Source organism: Buteo buteo, chromosome 1, assembly GCF_964188355.1.
Source record: "Buteo buteo chromosome 1, bButBut1.hap1.1, whole genome shotgun sequence".
In the NCBI taxonomy this organism is placed as follows: Eukaryota; Metazoa; Chordata; class Aves; order Accipitriformes; family Accipitridae; genus Buteo; species Buteo buteo.
Window position 1 is genome coordinate 27,410,286 of NC_134171.1, and position 22,806 is coordinate 27,433,091.

General features: G+C 37.2%; 1 protein-coding gene across 11 annotated transcripts in view; it reads right to left on the minus strand.

Annotated features, from left to right (window-relative positions):
* Window positions 1-22,806, minus strand: part of ATP8A1 (ATPase phospholipid transporting 8A1) — a 128,545-nt gene that overhangs the window by 100,216 nt on the left and 5,523 nt on the right. For 4 of the 11 annotated variants that reach the window (XR_012650054.1, XM_075025102.1, XM_075025131.1 and 1 more), the window contains exons 2-7: window positions 15,983-16,097; window positions 14,016-14,115; window positions 11,357-11,455; window positions 7,081-7,126; window positions 2,871-2,911; window positions 1,909-1,982 (exon numbers count right to left, since the gene is read on the minus strand). Coding sequence is in view for 10 of the 11 variants with exons in the window: in XM_075025102.1 (XP_074881203.1) it covers window positions 1,909-1,982; window positions 2,871-2,911; window positions 7,081-7,126; window positions 11,357-11,455; window positions 14,016-14,115; window positions 15,983-16,097 (475 nt within the window). In the remaining variant the exon portion in view is untranslated. Of the gene's footprint in view, window positions 1-1,908; window positions 1,983-2,870; window positions 2,912-7,080; window positions 7,127-10,751; window positions 10,884-11,356; window positions 11,456-14,015; window positions 14,116-15,982; window positions 16,098-22,806 lie in introns of those variants that run through there. The other 7 variants (XM_075025122.1, XM_075025112.1, XM_075025082.1 and 4 more) reach the window with 4 other exon arrangements.

Sequence of the window (22,806 nt, forward strand, 5' to 3'; positions counted from 1 at the left end):
GGCAAGACTGTCTTCCTGAAGAACACATGGTCATGTGGAGATGAGAGCTGGAGAAGAACTCATGCCATTATGCAGGCAGAATTAGAGGTAATGTAGCAGCACAGGGCTCTCTCCTGGAAGGAGGGCTGCAACATGACCCTAATAATACAACCAAGAAGAAAGTTTTAGCTGGAAGAAAGGCCCAAACTGGGCGCAGAAAAGCAATCAGAATTCAAAGGGTCCCCTTTGCAAACTGGATCCTAGAAGAAAACCTGACAGGAAAAATCAAGGTGAGTAATGGTCATAGTTAGGACAGCGTGTTCTGACAAGGGCCGTAAAGTGAGGTTAAACAAAGAGGTAACAGTCCCGACAAGTCTAGTAGCAGCTAACTGTTAGTTCAATTTGTCAACATGTGATGTAGGATTCCTTCAGGAGGGACAAGGCTTGGAAAAAAGTCTTTGCAGGCAACTGGTATTTTTCTGTGTGTAAACTACAACTGCAGAACACTGTGACGCAAGCGTCCTCCAAATCCAAAAAGGAAAAACAGTGAAGACATCTAGGCAAAGACTCAAATTTAGGAGCTTACTCAGGAAGATAATAAAGAAGCTGCTCTGAGAGGATGTAATCTGTTTCACTTGCAGAACACTAGGGTTAGCATGACAGAAGCTATTATCAGGCCAACAGAACAAATGTTCTTGCTGCATGGTGTATTGCCTATGAAGATCCTGGTGGAGAAGCACCAATAAAATTTATAAATGCTTCTCAAAGTGCAGAAGTAAAAGGTTTATAGAGGATACTCAACATAAAAACATCTGAAGTTATGACAAATATTAGTACTGAAGACAGACTGTGGGGAAAATTTACAGTATTATCTGGCAACTACTTTACACTTGGTAATAATTTAATAGAAGTGTTTTAGATACAGCTATACTTAAATTTGACATACAATGGAAGATGGAACAAACAAGGTACTAGTCTATACCACAATCTATCACAAAAATGCATAAGATCCTGACCTTATTAACTGTACATATATGTGGATTCATCAACTTCAGTGGGATCATAGAGGGTTTATACCTAATCCATAATCATACACATTACAATAATGCTTCCACTTGTGCCAGAAAAAAAATGTGGAAATTGCATTGTAAACATACAGTAATAAAATGAAGATACAATTGATCATATTTAAATAATCTTAATTTAAAAAAATTCTTAGAATATGTTGTCTATTGACCTGATCAAACAGATGTTGAAAAAATGTGCATCTTCCACTTAATATGTGGATTTCTTAAATAAAACTGTCCAAGGAAATGATGATAAACAACCTCTGATTGTCCACATAAAAAAAGTCACAGCATTACACACTATAAATTAAGTATTGCTTTCAGTGCTGAAATTATTCATAATATATATATCAGGTAATAAAGTGAATGTTCAGCTCAAAGACAGTGCTAATTTGATGGCTCACATCAAGTTCACTTTTTTTTCCTGATTCAACCGTCAAACTGGTGAGTATATCAATTAAAAAAAATTCTGTTCCCTGTAATGTAGCAAATTTAATTAATTTATAGGATGCAATTTGTTAGGTACATATCGAAAAGCCAACCTGTTTAAATATGGCAGTTGAGGTCCAATTTTTAGACAGAGAATCAGCCTTTTTTGTACTATACTCAACAACAAAATAACATACTGAATTTTTCTTAGGAGTAAATTGAATGTCAGTATAATTTTAAAACTTTAATTGTCACAGTGTAAAGAAACACTGCCTGAAATGATAAATCTCTGAATGTACAAAAGACTACACTTCAGAACAGCAGCATTTTTGTTTATTCCTTATTTCCTTGGAGCAATCACAAATAAATAAATATATAAATGCAGGGTAGAGAAACCAGCCTCTACACTATAAGCATCAGTGGGCATCTCTACCTTGATGAGAGCAGTACAGTGTCAGCAGGTATATACTCTTTGCCTTTTATTATAACTATATCTCCAACATCTACCTGAAAGAAAACTGGGAATTGGTTAATGGTCTCAAACACATATGTTATCCCTTTGTTTTAAGTACAGTAAATATTTACCTGCTGAATTTGCTAGAAAGACTGTTAGAAACTCACACACTTGGAGAAGCCTAGGTCTCAAAGGTCACTGGAATTCTTTGGAAATCTATTCTTCAATAGGCCTAACCCTGACCTTCTCTATGCAGTTCTTTACTTTTGCTAGTTGTTGTAAACTATTTTATTGGAAGACTGAAGTTGAGTTAAAGAAGAAATTGATTTCCCCTAAGATCACAGTTCTGTTGCATCACACTATATACCTTATCCTTGCTCCTCCAATGGTATAAACCAATTTCATCTGAACCTTGTCTCCAAATTACTGTGGGTCAAGTTTTGTTCAAGCTTTCAGGTATGGAAACCAAGAAAACTAAGGGACTAGATGGACAGCGTAATATTTAGTCCTTGAGAGTTACCTTTAACAGTCCCTTCCTAACTACCGTGTAACAGTCTTTAAAGTTCTAATGGTTTAAGCCAAAGAAACTCAGCAAACACACAAAGTAACTAGTTTCCAGAAAGAAGTTTCTGCCTTGGCACACCAAATAACACTAAGGAACTGAATAATTTTGCAATATGCGAATACTCCCAAGTCATATTATTTTTCACTGAACTTGAAGCCCACCATTAATGGCAGTTTTGCCTGACTCATGCCATCAAAACTGACTTGACTTAAAAGTACATTTTAAGAGACAAGTATTAACAAACAAAAAATAAAATACAAACGATTATACATTTCCCATCCTACCAGTTAATTCTTATCAATGACAATTATTTGGAGAAATAAAGCAATTATTAAACCTGCATTATGCTCTAGAAGTCATCAACATAAACACACACCTTTTCCCAGTGGACAATCTCCCATGCACCATTTCGCAGTACTGAAAAAAAAAAAAAAAAAAAGGAAGACAGACAATTTTCCAGTTGTACAATCTAACAGCAGTATACAGGTATGTGTTAGATTCCTTATGAAAAGCCATACAGACACAACTTATTTACACAACATTTTAGAGCATGCCTTGTTTCTATAAATTCAGGTCAAGCATTTCAATTATACAGCACACATTCTGTATAACAGTTTTTTGTACCATAGAATCTTATTACAAAGTCAATCACAACATTTTACAGGGTTTGAGAATCAGTTAAACCTGATATAGATGGTGCGATAATGTGGTGTTTTAAAATAAACTGGCAATTGAAATAAAAAGTTCCAAAGTCAAAAAGTTATGAAATCGGGGAGGAGGGGGGTGGGGCAGAAATAAATTCAAGAATTTTTTTCCTCAGTTCAAATATTGATGAGGTTCATACAGAAAAGATTCATAAAAAGTCACCAGCAGCTTCTTAGGTTTCAGCTGTTCTTACTGTCATTGGCATGTCAGAGAACTTCAACATCGTTGCAGTCATCTGCGTAAATATACTGGAAATCCCCCAAACTGACCCATGCCATTTAGTGTAAGATTTAGTATAAATTTTCCCTGGCAGTAGCAATTACTATTGCAAGCACACTCCACTAGTCTAGTTTTAAGTATTGCTACTACGATACAAAACCCATGGCTTGTTTGCCAGTTAATTGCCAAGATTGCCAAGATTGTGTTTTCAGAGAATAATAAAGGTGACTTTTTTTTATTAGCACCAGTTAAAAAGCTATTGAAGATTGATGTACAAAAAGAAAATTACATGAAAACATATTGCCATTATCAATACTCAAGTAAGTCCAAGAGATTGTTCTCTTTCACTGTGTCTTCCAGCTTTCAAACTGTCAGGATGCTTATCTAAGTACCTGACCAGGACTCAATTCTTAGGGAAGCATGTGTTGATTTCAAAAAAGTGGATCAAAATCTGGGAATACATATGACCCTTACATCTAAGCTTTCCTGAGGTTCTGTCCAGACTGACCCCTCTTCTTGTATATCTCAATGATTTCTGCGAGTCATTATCTAACCTGTTTAATAAATCTTTAGGAAGAGATAAATTCTCTTACTCTTCCTTCCCCCAAATTTATTAGTGCCCATATGCTCAGGGCAATAGCAAATGGAGCAGTTCCCCTTTCAGACAGTAAGCAAGATATTTTAATGACTGTCTCACCAATCAGTTGATCGTTGCACAAAGTCTATTTTGACAAACCTTTTCCCTTCACTGGGAAAACTACAGACCCAGAGTGAGGACTGGTTGTAATACTGTCCTAAGGAACCCAAGACATTCAGTAATTGTGCCACCAACTACCTGCTTCCATCCCCTTGTGTCAGCAGTAGTTTGTGGGGCCATGGTATCAACCAGATGAGAGAACTGATGAGAATTAAAAAATACACCTTGCATCAATCCAGATGACTAAGTTTCACAAATAGCTATAGTGGAATAACTGACAGTGGAGTTCTGCAGGTCTGAAATGTAAATAAGCTGCCAGAGGTGACCAGGGGCTTAAGTGCTGGCCGCAGAAGCACTTGCACTGCTGAAATACATCCTAGGGCTGTTTCACTTGCAGCCAAGCTGACCTAACATAGCACTGCCACTGCGAAGGGACAGTCCTGTTCTGCCCTCACCCCATGCAAAGGTGTGTGCCCTCACTGCTTAATGCATGCTGCCTCTGGTATTTATTGGACCCTTTGAGGAGCCAGTTTAACCCACTAAATGGAAGGAAACTGACAGCTTTTCTTTCTGGATTTGTTTCCTGCTGGTTTAGCTGGTTAAAATCAGCTCACAAATGGATGAGTCAGACTCATGAAAACATGCTGAAACACCTGAAATCTCAAGAGTACTCTAACCCTAGCTTGATCCAATAAGCTTTTAAGCACAATTAACGTACACTGACATTCAATTCAATCATTTTCCTCATGGGAACAGAAAAAGAAGCGGTGTTGCTATACACGTTATTATATAATGGCTAGAGAACTTGTGCCATAAAGTCTTCTGCAGCCTTTCACACCTGTATCTCCCATTTTTCAGCTGTCTCTAACAATGAATTTTCAAAAGCATGCTCCATCTGCCCTACAGAAGACTACTTCACCACACTGCAGAAAAGCACATTTCATCATGTCAGAATGTCTGACTGTGTCCTGCTGTATATGTATGCAGCCTGAGGTAACAAAAGCCATCCCTAATGCAGCTTAATAAATCAAAATCCTCTGCAAGAGGTTTTTTTATGGTAATGGAAATTTAGAAAGTTAATTACTTAAGGTTAACTGAGATACAGATGGTCTTTAGGGAACAGACAGATGAAGGGAAATCCATATACAGAATCTATACATGTGCATGTCATTTCATTAACAATTTTGTATGTTTAAAGGACAACCAAAGGAGGAGCTGGATATATAATGTACCAGGCACATCGCTACTTTTCAGTGTTACAGAACTGCTGAATACATGAAAACAGAGTAAGAGAGTACCATACTGATTAACTCTTTAATTATTGACAATAGACTATATTCCACAATACATTTAAGTATTGCTTTGACAGTACACTAGGATCAATGTTGTACTTATGCGAATCCTGCATTAGCTTAAGAAGCTTATTTCTCAGTGCTAGCAATATTTTGTGTATCCTCATTACAATTTCAACTTCCAAGATGCTCTTTTGCATGCATGGAACATTCAAGAATTTTAGGAACAGTCACCAAAGAGCCTAATGAGAGGTAAGCAAGGAGAAGAGGCAGGAAAGACTGTAAAACAAGTCTTTTATTAATTTAAAACATTGTACAGTCCAGAGGAAAAAAAAAAAATTAAAAGGCACTTCAACATTCACTGCCACCTAAAACTTGGTTCCAATCTCAAAAGCTATGAATGCTTGATGAAAGAATTTTGGACATCTACATTAAGCCTTCCTTTGTTTTTTATGTATAAATAAGAGGCTATCTGTTTCTCCAGGCCTGTTCTCTGGGGATTTCTATTTCCAGTGCTTTCAGTCAATAGATTTGTCTCCCTGTCCTAATCTCTCCATACCTCCTATTGAGCTACATGCTCAGTAGTTTCATAAGCTATTTTCCCCCCACTCCCCATAAGTTTTACCGTAAACTTTAAGATTTATGTACAATTTAGGTAAGCTTTAAAATTTATGTTTTTAAATTAGAGACATTTCCAGTGGTTAGCAGTGCTAAACAATTCTGATTTTCTTTAGTCAGTGACTACATCCCTCCCTAAAAACCTGAAGGTTATGTTTGTTATTGATTGAAATAAGATTCCATGCAAGATTCTCCTCTTTGTGGTATTTTTCATATTTTGGCAATTAAATTCACATGACACTCATTCCTCTTCCTGTTTACAAAAACAAGATCAGCTTTTGATAGAGAGGCCTACCTCAGGTAACACGAAAAGTTAAAGAGCAGCAGCGCAGGAACTTAAACCTGGGACTTCCTACCTGACGGGCGCGTTTAGGATGTATTAGCTAACATCTCCCTCACTTTCTGAGCTAAAATAATCATCTGATTTAATACTACTTCTTTTCTTTATCAGAATCTTTAAAAAAAAAAATCATATTCCAAAGTTTTGGTTTGGGTACACTGGCTAAATATCTCATTATCTCTAATCAAACCATTAAATTAATTTCATATTTAAAAACAACACACAGAGAACAAAAGAAAAAAAAAAACCATCCATCTTTATCCACAGTTTTGAAGCAGCATAGAAAATTCCATTTTATGACTTTTCCTTCCAATTCTAGAGTCTTCCAAAACTGAATTATTCCAGATTTGCTGGTTGAATAAAATTATAATTTGTGTACTTAGAAATGCACAGACTTTTCATCATAATCTAGGCCCACTAAATATAGTGGTGATTATAGTCTTTTAACTGCTACAGCATCATCTGTGTTAAATGAGTAAATTTAAATTTTCTTAGGAACCTCAAACTTAATCTAGAACATAATCCATTTTGTGGGGATAATGTGACTGCAGATTGTTATTTCAACTGTTTACATTCCCAATTTTGAAGTAATCTGCATAAGCAATTTCGCACTCAATTACCTGTCAGCAGTTCAGATTACATTACTACCATTTGCAAAAAATTCAAATAACAACCCCCCCAAACCTCAATTAATAGGCTTTAAAAAATTTCCTACCTTGAGTTTGTTTCTTGTTCACCGCATTATCAGCTTTATGCCTTTTCTAAATTAAAAACGCACAGTGGTTAAAGACTTCTGTTGACATGATAAAGCTTTCACACTTAAGATAAAAAACACGTGTATTACACCCTCCCACTCATCAATTCAGTAAACCAATTTAAAAAACATTTTAAATAGGACTATGGATTACTTGCATAGTTATGATCATCAGGAAAGGCACACCAGTTCCAGGCTAATCATGTTGTACTAAAATGTCCTCTCATGTGAGCAATTGCTATCTGAACAAGTTCCTTATATAACAAAAGTGGTCTATTTGTGTACCATAACTTTGCCCTTTCCTGCAACTGGGAAATGATTCTACCAGAGTAAAGATCATGGAACCATTCTTCATATAGGTGTCATAAAGATCTGAAGTCAAGCAATGACTGTGTAAATATATGACTTCACTTCCACATAAATGCCTGCACACTTCAGCAACAGTAAAAGACAAAGGACAAACAGACAAACAAAAATCCCCCCCCAACAGCCCATGATGTGTCACAGTTTTAATATAGCTGTGAGAAACCTTTTCATAGAAATCTTTTAATGCAGCTACTAAACACCAGCATTTTCAAGGTATAATCAAACTCAGCTACAAAAAGCTTAGGAGACTACCAGTTTAAACACAGTATTTAAGAGTAAGGAACTTAGTTCTTCCTGAGCAGGAATATAATTTGGAAAATTAATTTAAATAGAATTAACTAGTTTAGGTAAGGTTTTTGAATAGAGCTGCAGAATTCATGCCTTTGAAATACAGTCAGAAGCAATTTTGTAAATTGGAAGAAAAATAAGTCAAGCTACTTAAGAGATGTATTTCTAATAAAATGCTGGTATGACTGAGCTAGCACCTCTTAAAAGGCCACCTTATGACCTTGCAAACAGTAAGTTAAGGTGTGGTGGTTTTTGGGTTTTTTTTTTACTAGATTTTCACACAGTGTCAGCAGATTCTCCTTTCAAAAAGATGGCTGATTTAGCAGATAAATAACCTTTGATCAATGGAAAGGCAAAATAACGTGACCAAAGCAGGTGTTTATTTGCCCACAAGGAGAGCCTCCCCCAGCTTGAAAGGTAACAATTTGATGTCAGTTGCTTTCTGAGCCATGCTGGGTGAAAATCATTGGAAACAGCTGAATCTAGCACTGCATGTCACAAATTTTGCAAGCACTTCTGAAGCATATATGGAAAACGCATGCTGTTAATGAATAATGTCTTCTGCTTCTGGGATTTCACTCCAGAAAAGGAAGCATTTGGTTCTTGAGCTGAAGTATTATTTTTATAAGTGTATTTATTGATACTGATATATAAGGTTCCCAACCATAAGCCAATTAATCTTGCTTTAATATTAGATGAAGACAACCATTCCTGGAGACCTTAGATATCTCGCTGTGTAAAGAAATGAAGATATAATGAAAACTAAAGGTTAAAGGAAAACACACTGAATATTTTACTATGCATCAAGTGGTCAGCTTTCACAGGAAAAAAAGTACAGCTGTCAGAGTCAGCCAAATATTCCAGCATGATATAACCAGAGGCAACATTAAAATTCATACCTGTTTGACTACAAAAACAAAGCAAATTGTTTCATTTGGACTACAGTCTGTAAAACTCAGCTGTGCAAGTGAGAAATTAATGAAGTTACCATCAGCTGTGTATATATACACATACACACACACATATATATACACAGAGCCTTTAAATTAGCAGCTAAATTCTCAGTCAGCTCCTTCATCTGTCTCACTTAGTTTCAACCAAGTACAGCAGAAATTAACTACATGTTGAGGCAATGTAAATTTAACAGAAAGAATAACAGTATTTAATTTGCGTCTAGGTACCTCTGTAGTATTTGGTAATGAGAACTTTATTGTTTTAGCTGACATATGCAAAAAACCCTTACCCCCCCCCCCCCAAACTGTACACTTTAAGTTGCAAAGAGCAAATGGTAGAAACAAATGACATAAAAGAAAAACGAGTGGATGAGGTAATTTAAAAAGGACACTTTGTACAGTAGCAGCAGCCTCAATTTCATATTTGCCTAGACACTGACAGATGGTGTAAGTCTGTAAGCATTAACAGCAGAATGGTTAAAAATATCTGAAAGACCATGAATTGCTTTTGTTTATGTAAAGAGAAAGCAACAAAAGACACTTAAGGAGAAGCTAACTATTGGGCAGAAAATACTAGAAATGCAAAACAGAACAAAAACATTTAACGGAAATGTCATTGTCTCTTACAGGACCACTGAACTCTGTAGCCCAGGAGCTTCACACAACCCAGGGGGACAATATAACTTGCCTACCATCCATTCACAGAGGTAACTGAGGAGAAGATTGACTTGACTGTGTCAGCAGGAAAGGCAGCATGTGCCCAGCCACCCTCCATTTCAGAGCTTTGCAGCTCGCCACTCTTCCTCGTGACCAAGTTTCTGCACATACATTGCAATTCTGCTTAAACACAACAAATCTGATGCTCCCAGGAAGCCTAGTATTTGTGTGCAGGGAAAGACTATACTACCTGCAACCCTTTCCAAAAATCAAGAGAACAGCCCACAGTATAAAAAAATTGGGAACACTACTCCTCCAGTGGACAAGGCACTCTGCCATATTATGATGTATCTAAGCTCTTGTCCTCCACATAACATATTTGCAGAACTAAAACAGAACTTCTTAGAAATTCTTAGCATTACAGTGATTTGGTAAATCATCAAGACTAATTCCTTAGGTACAGAAGTCATCAACTAATGACTCAACTATGTTATGCAAATTAGAGAGACCTGTTCTACCATACACCTTCAGTGAAGAGCCAGCAGGAAGGTACTCAGGAAACCCCAACATCTTTTGTATGAAGTGAAACAGAGCCTGAAATTCCTTTCCCCACCCACAAAATACGAGAAGTCAGGATGGACACTTCTAAGTCACGGAAATATCCAGCTCTTTTAAAGTTTTCATTCAGTGCAAGAAGAAAGCAAAACAACCACTACCACAAACACCGACTGGAGAGAGCCAAGGAAAACTTGGCATAGGTGGGGGCACCTGCCTAACTAGGACAAGCATTCCAAGTCTGTCCCTGGCCATCAGGCATCAGCAGATCACACTTAGCACCAAGACGTGAAAGACTAACAGTAAATTGCACTGGGCTGGAGCAATGGGAAAAACTGAAAAAGGCCTATTCCCCTTGCTGTCTACAAAACCATGCAAAGCCACAACAGTGAAACCAAGGATTTTATGCATGGGACTTTAGAAATAGAGATGCATCAGATGCACGGACCTGGATTTGACAACTGGGGAAAATCCATTTTTAAAACTTAAAAAATGGCACATTAGTGACCAATACTCATTCTTCTAAAATAAATTAAACCAAATAGATTGCTATTCTAAACATACTAGAAGTGTCATATTATAACTCCAGTAGCAAGTTAAAAGACACGTTTTAGAAAAGTCCAGGAATTTAGTCGTGAAACACAAATCCATCCAGTTTCAAGTATGGAGGACAAGTGAAGATGCTTGAGACTATGCAGCCTCCTAGATACTCAACTCTGAGCTCCTGAGGGCTTATCTATTTTTTTAAAGACACCTCAAATAAAGATGTAAAAATAAAAAGAATCCTGGGAAGATTTTTTTTTTAAATCCTACCTTCCGCATGGACTGGACTAAAGCCAGAAGTTCTCACAATTTTTCTATAAAATGTTAGTCTAGTATCTCATTCACAGATTGAACTTAAATCCAGCTCACAAGTATAATTAGTGGGAGTAAAGGACTCTGCTCCTGCAGGAAGAAAAAAAAATATTTTTCTAACCAAGTAAGTATTTAAAGGTTAGTTGGTTTTAAAATAGATTCCACCTGAAATGAATTTAGTAGCTTCCAATCTTCTTTTAGCAGAGCCCTCATTTGAGAAAATTGGCACTATTCTGGACTTGACTGCGTTCTGTAGAGTCTTTGGTTCCAGTTCACACTTTAAAAATATGCTTGTCCTTCATTAATGAGAAGCGTTTGACTAGAAACGATCTACATAATAAACACCACAGTCACTGTTTTACCATGTTATTATCACTTGTATATATAGTAAACACACTTTCAAATCACAACACTGTATTCTAAAGAAGTAAGTAGCTTTAGAAGCTTTCAGAAGTATCACAAGGCAAGAATGGTTCAACACAGAATTATTAAACAACATTTTTGTAATATAATCTATGAAAAATTTGAAAGCTATTTACAAAATATTGCTATTAAATACTTACAATATCCTCTATTATCTCCTTCACTGCAGCTACAGCTAAAATAAATAAGAGAGGGACCAATGTTGTGTAACGGCCTGTTGGTGATACATCTGGTATTTGCTATTAAAAAAAGAGAAAGAGAAAAAAATTTGTTTCCATTGCTGGTTGAAAGATATTTTTAATACAAGAAGCAGTACTTTCTGTGCAAATACAGACAAGGCAACTGGATTCACTTTTTAGACGTAGTGCTGATTATTTCCCAGAAAGTGTTATTGTCTTCAACACAAAAGAAGCCGATACAATAAAACGACATTTGCATTTTAAATCGCATAGCAGTCAGTGGAGTTACTTTCAGAGATTTTAGTGCCTGGAGAATATTCACCTTCCTTTCCTGTGTTTCAAATTAAATTAAAATACATACTTATAAAATACAATTAATTTTCTCAGTTTAGATTTTTGTTAGCGCGGACACAAGTCCAAAGTATTTTTACTTCCTTACAGTTTTAATCTCTAAGAGATATTTTGTATCATACTAGTTATTAATTGACAAATTTCAAATAGCTGCTTTCTGCCAGACTATTGTAAGAAACCCATTTTTGCTAAGCAGGTATGGGCATAGATGATGCAAGTGAATGTGTACGTAAAGTAAATGCTGAGAAAATGCAGCTGCTTATGCAATATACATGGATGACTACCCACAATTATCTTTATACTGACTAGAGTTGTTAACGGCAACATTGACAGGCGAGAGGATTGCTGCCTTAATAGATTTTTAATAGGCAATGCAGCCCATATGACTACAATGAGATCTTTGCAAGAAAAGAGTACACTAATAAGTGATGCATCAATGTGGTTAGCAGACATCCTCAATTCATCATAAAACATTTTGAAAAACAGCCAATGCTACTTAAGAATTACATACATTTCTTTTTGCTATCACCACACGCATCTGAAAAAAACCAGGATGTTATATGTATGTATGCTATGTTTCTTGGAGTAAGACCAATTCACATCTATTTTCCAGGTTACTCTAGACCACATTTTTCAAGCAACTACATGGAAACCAGGCAGAAAGCTACTGTTGGGCAAGTGCCTATGTGTTGGCTACAAGGGAAAGGGATCTATGACTTCACCAGCTACTCTTACCGTTTCATACCTCCCTACATGTATGCTCAAACTCCCCCATTCCAATTATACATTATTTTCCAGGCAAAATATGAAAGCAAAAGGGGCACTGGCCTGTACTCTGGTTCCACTACCCCATATTTCTTACTTCTGCCACTGTGGTCTCACTGACAGCCTGACAGAAGATGGTGGACTTGTAAGCCCTAACATTCCACTTCCTAACATTCTACTTCCTCTAACCCAAACACCCACCTGCCAGGCTCTCACCCAGTTATGCCAAGCCTCAAACAGCTTCTGAAACCTCACATTCTGTGTCACTAGCTCGACATGCACAGTGGCACCACAAGAAGTGCTGCTGGACCACTGGACTAGTCCAAGATGCCAGATGGGGTCAAAAGGCTGTTTATTTAGAAGCCAGAGGTTTGCAGGCAGATGACCTAATGAAACTCTGAACTTCAGATTTTTTTATCCCTACAAAACAGCGTAAGCTACCTATGCAGATATATCCTAAGAAACCGCTCCAAGCACTTATAGTGAAAGCAAAGAAATCTAAATAAGTACAGACGAATCAACTTTCACTTGCTGAAACATCTGAAGTGAGGGAGGAAAAAGTAGACATGGTAGTATACGTGCCATTATTTTAGTAATTTTTGTTTGGTATGTCAATTCCTAACACAATAATCTCTACAACAGACAAATCAACACATTCTAAAACATGCACTAGAGTGGTTTTATCATATATGGTTAAGAATACAGAACTAGCCAATGGTAATTATCACTGTACCTGCCCACAGTTCAATTTTCATTCATCATCAGCTACTGCATTCATAGAATAGTATACAAAAACTATCAACTACTGCAAAATTAAAATATTCTGATATATCTGCAAAACATTACGTACTTCTTCAAAAAAGTCTCAGTAAGCTGGGTCAGGGATAGCCCTTTACAAACATACTGAATGAAGCTACAGTGGTGGTACCAAAAAGACTGTGTGTTTTCTTCCTAACCAGCACAGCTAACTAGCTGGGATATGTAAGATAGCTGCTATAGTACCGGACTCCCCTGCTGTTTTTCTTCATCTAGGCTCAGCTTCAATCCTTATCAGCTACACTCCAAGAATAAATAATCACTTCTCCTCAGCTGCAATTCCTACCCCTCAAAACAGACTACAGGATTGAAGTTCATAAGGTTCAGGTTTTTAGGCAGAACCCTCCGTTATGAGAAATGGCAACCACAGGTAACATTTTTCTGTGTATGCCAGATATTTTTAAACAGAATTTTCCTGCCACAGCAGTCTTTTTCACCTGACAGTATTTCAGCTACATTTAACCTGTTTTACAGAAAAACCTGTGTGTGTATCATGTTATCTCCAAGGCGTAAAAAAACCCACAAACCCAAACATTTAAAGGTACGTTTACCCAATTCAGCTGTTCTGTGAGGCTAACAAGCTCAGAAAGAACGGTACACCAACCTCAGTGTCTCTGAAAAACACTGCCTACGGTATAAATGCTTTCTCAACAAGTTTCAAACATTAGCATCTTATTGTTGCTCTTACCTGAAGCAACGCAATAAAAAGAAAAAATGCATTAGCAGCTCTTCTGAACTGGGAATAAAGGAACCTTGGCAGGAATGTGATTATGTTGTACTTTGCGGTGCTGAGAGAAAGAGACAAAAACACATGCTATTATTACAGTACAAAAAAACTCTTCAAACATATTCCTTCCCTCTCAGTTACACAAGTTTTCAAACAGAACCTTTGTGATTTCTGTGCTAGCAAACAGATTTGTTTGGGCTATAAGAGAAACTGGAAGACTTCTACGGAGACAGCTGGGCAGGCATCCATGAACCAGCTAACCCAGGGAAGCCCCCGCCACCCACAGAAACTGTCACCAGCTTCCATGTTGAGGCAAGAAGTTCCCTTGTCACCTCTGCCTGCTCTGTAGGAACCAGTGAAGCCCTACTGCCACGCAGTTACAGGCGATGAGGAGATGAAAAAAAAATAAAGAGAAGGTAGCAGGCAAGCAGTTACAGCACCACCATTGAGGGAGCAGGTGAGGCAGGCCCCAGGCCTGCAGCTCTTGGGCCCAGAGGAGTACCTTGCCCTGCAAGCCATGGCGTATGCTGGGCAGGTAACACTGCACAGCGGCTCCAGTTCAGACAAAATTCCTGGGGAAGGACGTGTAATAAGCATAACGAGGAGGGTGCTAAATCAGGACTGAGGAGCTGCGGAGCTTCTGCACTGGCTATGAGTTTGCACGATACACCAACAACAGGATCAACTTAATTTAAATGGTGCATTTAAGAAATGATGAAAATTATAAAATTCTATTAAAAGATAAAAAAGCTATACCCTTCACTGAATGGAAAGGTCACTTTTTTTTTTTAAAGTGATAAATGTTGGCTATTAAGTGTAGTTTTGCTAGGCTGGAAGAACAGAATACAGTTTATCCTCGTGTAATGATCTCTGCTAAGCCATCATCATGAAATGTTTGAACAGCCAGCTCTTTGTCAGCCTTACATTTGTTTTAAGAACAGACTGCTACCATCTAAGGTCCTGAAACAGTAACAGTGAAAATAATCATGCCAAAAACTTAGAAGCTAAAGACTCAGAAGCATATTTTAACCTTTTTTAAAGTTAGTAATATTTAATTTAACCTTGCATAAATCAGTCAATTTAAAGGTGGAATGAATATATCCTGCAAAAACCTCAGTACTGTGAGGAAACAAAGGGAAGGACAGAAAAGGCAAGTTACGTACACAAACAAAAACCATTACAAAGTAATCTCAAGTCCATGAAAACTCCTACCATGTTATTCTCAATGCCTGTAAGATTTCTGGATATATCAAAGGTACCTTCAGAAAAACACAACTACCTGGGACAGGGCTATCTTTGCCATTCATTTACTTGGAATTTTAACAACAGAACTGAGGATGTTTTCAGATCTAAATATACATTATTTATGAGTATACAGTGTATTACTTAAAATTCAATAAAAGCTAACAAAAACCCCACACCGTAAATCATCAGAGTCCTAAAGCCTGAACTCAAAATTCAAAACTAGTTTCATAAGCAACCACAGCATCTTTGTAGCTGGTTGACTGAAAAAGACAGAGTTTCCAAAGCATAAACAATGCCACGCTCAAGAGAAGTACATCTACATTGGCATCCAGCTACCAGATGCCAGAAATATGTTCAAAGACAATAGAAGAACTGAATTTCAACTGAACTGAAAGCTGAAGAACAAATACATGCTCCAGGGATATGCTGATGGTGCAAGTGTAAAGGCAACCCTTTCACCATCCAGACCTTTCTCACCCTGTTCTTAAAAATTTGGAAGGTCAGGTTTGTAAATGAAACAGCTCTGCTGCTCTCATTGGTCAGCTTCATTCCCCACTCCAGAGTCTGAGACTGTAACTAATGGTCAGAGGAAATGGCAGAAGTGGAATAAAGAGTCTTCCCTTCATTTTTGCCATGCAACATTCTGAAATTCAGTATGTATTAACACCACCACTAGTTAATACCTGACATGATTATTGCAGAATTTGGTTAGCTGGGGCTGATTGATGAATATAGTTCTCAGTTCCTCTTGATCAGCTAGAGAAGTTTTCTCTGAAACATCATCTGTCTTCTCATAGCCTGTAAAAACACAGCATGATTTTCCATATAAATAAATTTATATGTGCATGATTCAAGGCACTTCATGACAAAAAAAGACATCTATTATGAATGTGAAAATGCATTTGCACTTCTCACAACAACAAGTATTGTTCATTTAAAACCAAAAGTTTCAGCCTTTTAAATAATTTTGATTAGATATGAGGATAAAAGGTATCTAGTCAATATGCTTTGTAAACCTGATAATGAATAATAACTGTAAAATCTGCTGAATTCATGAGTACACTTAAATAGTTTGTGCCACTTCATGGCAATATGAACTATTGTCTGTTGATGCATTTGAATCCAGAAGTGAGCATACAAAACACCAACAACAAAAAAACCCAGACCACAACAAAACAAAGGTTAATTTTCCCAGCTCTCTCAGCTGAGTGATCTTGAGATAAAAACCTGCAAAATTCTGGAAATTACTTCCAGTACTGAGGCAAATATTTTAAAAGAAAGACACCAAGAGAAATAAATGAACACTACCATACAAAAAAAGTAAGAAGTTCAAGAATATACCAGTAGTATCAGTTAATTCTGGGCAACATGCAACAGAAAATGTAGTTATCTGACAAATAAGCATTACATGCTCAGAAGATCTCTATATTGTACCGAGATCATTCAGGAGATCAGTTTCAAGTTTTGCATGTAAAAGTTAACATTGGTCATTGCTGAATTTACAGGAAAGTCAAATATTTAAAGGGATATTTACTACAACCTTTATACAATTCATTTTATACTAAGTCTGTTTTCCTGCACTATATCTGCCCCATATACACATAACACACTTTCCCCTTTGTGCTTCTTTTAAACACACACACACCCCCCCCTACAGCAGTGTAACAATTAGGAGTTTGCAAAAGAACACACAAATAGCTAAATTTCTCATAAAAATTTCATTAAAATTTAACCATTAGTCTCAATGGTACTAAAACAGTTTACCAAGAGGATGTCTAAACAATGACATTAAATACAAAGAGCATGTGTGTAGTATAGCTACCTTAAATCAAAATTGCTAACTCTATTTGTTTGCACAAATCACCTGTTCTGAGAAATACTCATAGAAAATTGTCACCATTAAAACTAAGCAAACACAGGAAACTGATGTAAACTACTCTACAGTGAGGTCAATTATATTCTTCCAGTCCTCAGGACCACCCCCCAGACCACCATGGCCTTTCAAAGGTAACCAAGAGTGGCCTAACAGTGAGACCGGCCAGCCACCTCTGCACTCATGAATGCATCTGATCAGATCCCCCAGACTCATGTATTCCCAGCTTGTTTAAGCGTTCCTTAACCCAGTCCTCTTCCACTGAGGTAAGCCTTTCTTGCTTCAGACCTTCCCACTGGCGTCAGGAACCCGTGGTTCCTGAAGGCTGATCTTATCAGTAGAGACCAAAGTGGAGAAGGCTCCAAGTACTGCACCCACTGCAGTGTCCTTTGTCTCCAGGTTCCCCTCCCCATTCGGCATCATGCCCACATTTTCCACAGTCATCTTCTTCCTGCTGTTACATCTGGAGGAGAAGAAGGGTTTCTACAAATCCCTCATCAGATTAAACCCCAGGTGGGCTTCCGTTTTGCTAACCCCATCCCTCTGTACTCCTCTTCAGTCACTTGTCCTCACTTCCAGCTCTTTTATGTTCCCTTTTTACATTTGAGTTTTGTCAGGGGCTCCTTGTTCATCCGTGCAGCTCCACTGCCACCTTCACTTGATTTCTTGCTCACCGAGATGGACCAATAATCTTGAGCTGGGAGGAGGTGATCCTTGGAAAGCAAGACCACTAAGCATTTGTTGGTTAATGCAATACCATTCCTTCACCTGCTATAAGTTTTCTGCATGACACTAGCCAGATTATTCCCAGAGAAGTGATATCAGTATATTCTTCATTTTGTGTGGGCTTAACTTGAAATGGTATTACTAGACTTACAGACATTCTCAGCACCTGCCTCCACTAGTCCGTGAAAGCTGAGCTTCTCATATATTCTTCTATAAGCTATGAGGAATCTTGTACCAACCTGCATCATAACTTTCATCTGTAAAAGGGGATACCAATGTATTCTTCTCTCTTAAGACTTCACTAATGTTTTGTCAATCACTCAGCCATTACAATGATGGCCAACAGGCCTAAGCAATCTATTCAGGTTGGAGCTTGTAAAGTAAATAAAGGTATGGCATAAATCAAACAACAATCTGTGTGTGTATAGCTGCTTGTTAAATAAGCACTGTTCATTCTGTATGCCAAATGAGAAAGATACATAGAAAAAAATTATGTTAAAATGCAACCGAATTCATCATAAAGTATATGCATGTCAAGGGTAATTAAGGCTGTATACGAAAACTTAAAGCTTATTTCTAGCATGTTCTAAAAATTTTTACAAACAGGTTATGCAAAATCCAAGTCATCCTCCAGTCCACTCCCCATGACATAGCTTCTCACCTATTATCTCCAGAACATGTATTTCAGACACTACCTTGCAAGGTCAAGTCTCCACACATTGTGCAAAGACTCAGCAGAAACTTGTAATTTCATGCTATTTCCCATTCAGAATTCACAGATTCCATTACTACACAGGAAATCCCCACTACTACATTCATCCACTGCAATGTCTTTATTTCCTCCCTTCCAACTCCCCCAATAAAAGGTACATATCCAACACACTTCTATTCAAATTTCAGTATATATCTCAAGAAGACCCTTCAGAAGAAGGGCAGCCATCCTAACAGACTGGGACCACCTGAACAAGTGTTCACACAATAGTCCTTGACTCAAGGAATCACACAGGCATGCATGGTAGACTAAGCATGCCATTTCCTATTCTTGTCTCTCCTTGGAGTGACAACCATTGTACAACTGGCTATGCACGACCTCCAGCTCACAACTCCATAAACATGTATCCCTATAACACAACTGGATATAGGAACATCTTCAAGATGACTAGGTTTTCAGCCAAGCTGCAGGTGCACATCCAATCACATGTTTATACCTGACTGAGCCCAAATCCATCACATGGTGAGCACACCTTCATTCCAGGTATTGGACATTTACTTTCCAGTTGCTCGATGAAGGAGCAAACATGAAATATGGCTCCTGTGAGAACACTTGGATGGAAAAGCTGGAAACTATTGTGTGAAAATAGACCTAAGTTCAGGAAATAAGGAAAGAGTTTGCATATTTGTGGAATGTACTACTTTAATTTTAAAGCATTAACTTTAAAACTCATGCCAGTATAAGCCTTGAATACTGACAGTGATAGAGTTAAAGCAAATGTTAGCAGGCATTAAACACTATATATTACCCGTTTGTTAAAAACACTACCAAGCTATAGACATTTATTTTCATTTATCAGTATTATGGCATTTATTTGTTCTCCTCTAATTAAAATGACAGCAAAAAGGTGCTGAGAAGCTTCATAAACATTCACGGCCTTACTTCCTACTACCTTGAATTCACATATCTCAATTTTCCCTTGAAAAGCAATCTTAGGAGTTAAGTTCTGAGCCTCACACATAGCCCTCTCTACTCTGCAGCTTCAGCAAAACCAGCTCTCCCACCCTAGGTGCATTATACTACCCTGAAAGCTTTAAAGGTTACACATGTCCCATCACCTCCCTGCCTGAACTTTAGAACACATACACTTAGAGTTCACAGACTAGACTAATACACAAAACTCAGTATCAAGGAGATACAATTTTTCTTCCATGTTTGTCTACATGTGTATATACATAAAATATCTAAAAGCTTATACATTACTAAAGTTATTATGTTGTCTCAAATGGTAAACGTGCTTAACTTAAATGACTAAAATGTTTTCCAAGCAACAAGAGACATAAAACGTTCTTTGAAATGCTCTACTTACATGTAAGATTATCAGTAAGAATGTTAAAAAACAAAAAAAAAGAAAAAAAAGAAATAGAATTCCAATTCAACATTTGATACAGAGCTTCTACATCCTACCCTCCCACAATGCCGTTTCTTTAAATATCCATGTACCACCCTTTGCAACAATACCATTGTATTTTGCTTGTATTACCTACCCAAGAACTTCAGCCAAGAGTCAGCAAACCTGATTTTCAGCTCCTCTGCAGCTATGCATCTATCCTGCTTAGCTAATAGATGCCCAATGCCTAGCCAGAAATTGGGCAGACTCTTCTTGCCAGGTAGCTGCTGATTTTTAGAGCTGCCTGAGGTCAAAGAGAACTCTTTGCTACACAGCTGCAAGGCAAGCCAAAGCTCAGGCACTGCTTCTGGGCTCTCAGCATGCCAAATGTCTTCAAGGGACACTACATCACTCTGGCCTACGTGCTGGGCAGACCTACCCTGCAACAGTTTTTTTAGTTTTGTTTTGTTTTTTTTAAAGTCTATATATTATGGTTTGTAAGTGAAATTTTCCGCTAATTTGTCAGATATAGGACTGTACATTCGTAAGTATCACTTTGAGTGTGACTGGGAGTTTCCCCACATGATGCATTTACTAGAATTGCAACTAAAAATTATCTCTCATGTTCCCAGGGTTTGTTTGTATTCTGCATCTTCAGAAAACATTTCATTTCAAATGCTTCATAAAGCATTTCCAATTTCTGCCACGTCTCACCCACACTCATCTAGCATAAACAGATTAAATCATCAAAAGCTTTATTTAATTATATTCATTCTTTCAAACAAGACCTGCAAGGAAATCTTCAATTTATTTTACTTACATAAGGTGAGTAAAGAATTTGACAATAACTGGTTGGTACTCAAATGGCCCAAAATAATGTGAGGAACTAAAATTAAAAAGGGATAAGCTTTTCAACAAGGAAGGATGTTAAAAGCTGAGGTAGTTTATACGTTCATTTGAAGTGCCTACCAATCTACAACCAAGAGGACAGAAGTCAAGACTGCGGATTTGTCCCACTATTACAATCCCTGATGCAATGTGGCACCTTATAGGAAATCACGTCTAAGATTTCAACTGTTCACTTTCAGATATGAAGTAGGACATCTATCAAACTACATTTGCAAACCTGATCCTAACTGCATTACATCACCCCCTGACTCTTACAGGCTACAACTTTATGAAATTTTAAAAACCAAAACTATAAGCTAGAGCTTAACTGCTGACTAACCTAAGAAAAGGTCTCGCATATCAGTGCAGCAGGTCTACGTTAAGTGCTGTATTTCTTCCTCCAGAAGAGCAAGGATCCATTGGCATCAAACCAATTTGTATAAACTCAGCCTATTAAATAAGCAGAGGCTGGCCTGTCACAAAAATATTGCCTGCAAGTAATTACAGGAACAATAAAAGCATACCTATACTTAAGAATGGAAGGGAAATTTCACCAGATCATCTCTTGGTGAAAGTAGCTTTTTTTGACAAAGGTGTATTTGAAAAGATGCATTTAAGACACAGCAAAAATTAAAAAGATTTGGCTGCCCTTCTGTAATCCAGCAGAAGGTTCCAAGACAACAGAAGAATGTTGACCCAAACGTTCAGAAAGTTGACTAAGAAAAAAAATAAAAACCCCTGAAGTACAGAATCCAGACAGGAAGGATGAAAAAACCACAACACATGAACAGACAATAGCAAAGCATCAGCTGTTACAAAATTTCATTATGAAAAAACAGCGTGAAAAATGAGAGTAAGAACTTCAAATGAAGCAATCATTCTATTCGCCTTTAAAAACAAACAAAAAAAAGTGTAGTTTTTGCTGTGTTACAGGTATTAAACCAATGTCCACCTAACTCACTTCTTGTTCATCACACTTAAGCTATCAGAAAAGCATTATTCCAGGGCTTAAAATTAAAAGTAGCATCACTCTTTTTAGCCTAAAGGCCACAACAACTTAAAGTCACAACAAATTCTGAAGTGCCTCTTAGTAATAATTTTGAAGTCTTATATCTAGCAAGAGTAAAACAGCAATTATCACATTTCAGACAGGAACTGTGATGCTGTACTAGTAAAACCTGACATTCAGAAAGAAGAATTAATATATTCTAAAACTTCTTCCTCTGCTGTGGCTTGCAATATTGCTGATATTTAACCAGAGATGAGGTCGTATTTAACCACAGCTGAACTATCAAATAGATTCTATGACATACATTCTTACATGCCCCCACTGACAGAAAAGCATCTGACTTTTTTAAAGTTTTAAGTCAGAAATTACTGGAAATTATTGATGGATGAGCACACAACACCACAAATTTCATTCAGAGTCACCCAATAAATAACTGAGGTTTTGGTTCAGGATTTCCTTTAATCTGTTCAAAATTAAAGAATGGAAGTATAATTATATGCAAGAGTGGGAAAAAGCAAGACAAAATTGAAAACAGAGCTTCCCTGAATTCTGAGAATATGGAGACTGGGTAGTTACTTCCCAGGGTACAAGCTGTACCTGAAAAAAACTCTCATAGCAAAATGTGTATTTTGCATAGAATACATGTTTTCAGTTTTGCCAGCAAAAATAACATCTTCAACAACAACAAAGCCCAAATAAATAAATAACCAATGAAACAAAGAAACAAAGCCCCTAAACAACAAACTTGAGTGTTCTCCTGCAAGAGAACCACTGAAGACTATATTTTGCTTCCAAGAATAACTTTGGAAGAAGCAACTGTTCCAAACCACCATATTTGCAGTGATTCTTCCTAAAGCAGTTTTGATAATACAGTTTCTAAATTAGTAAAACAACAACAGTAAATTCTAA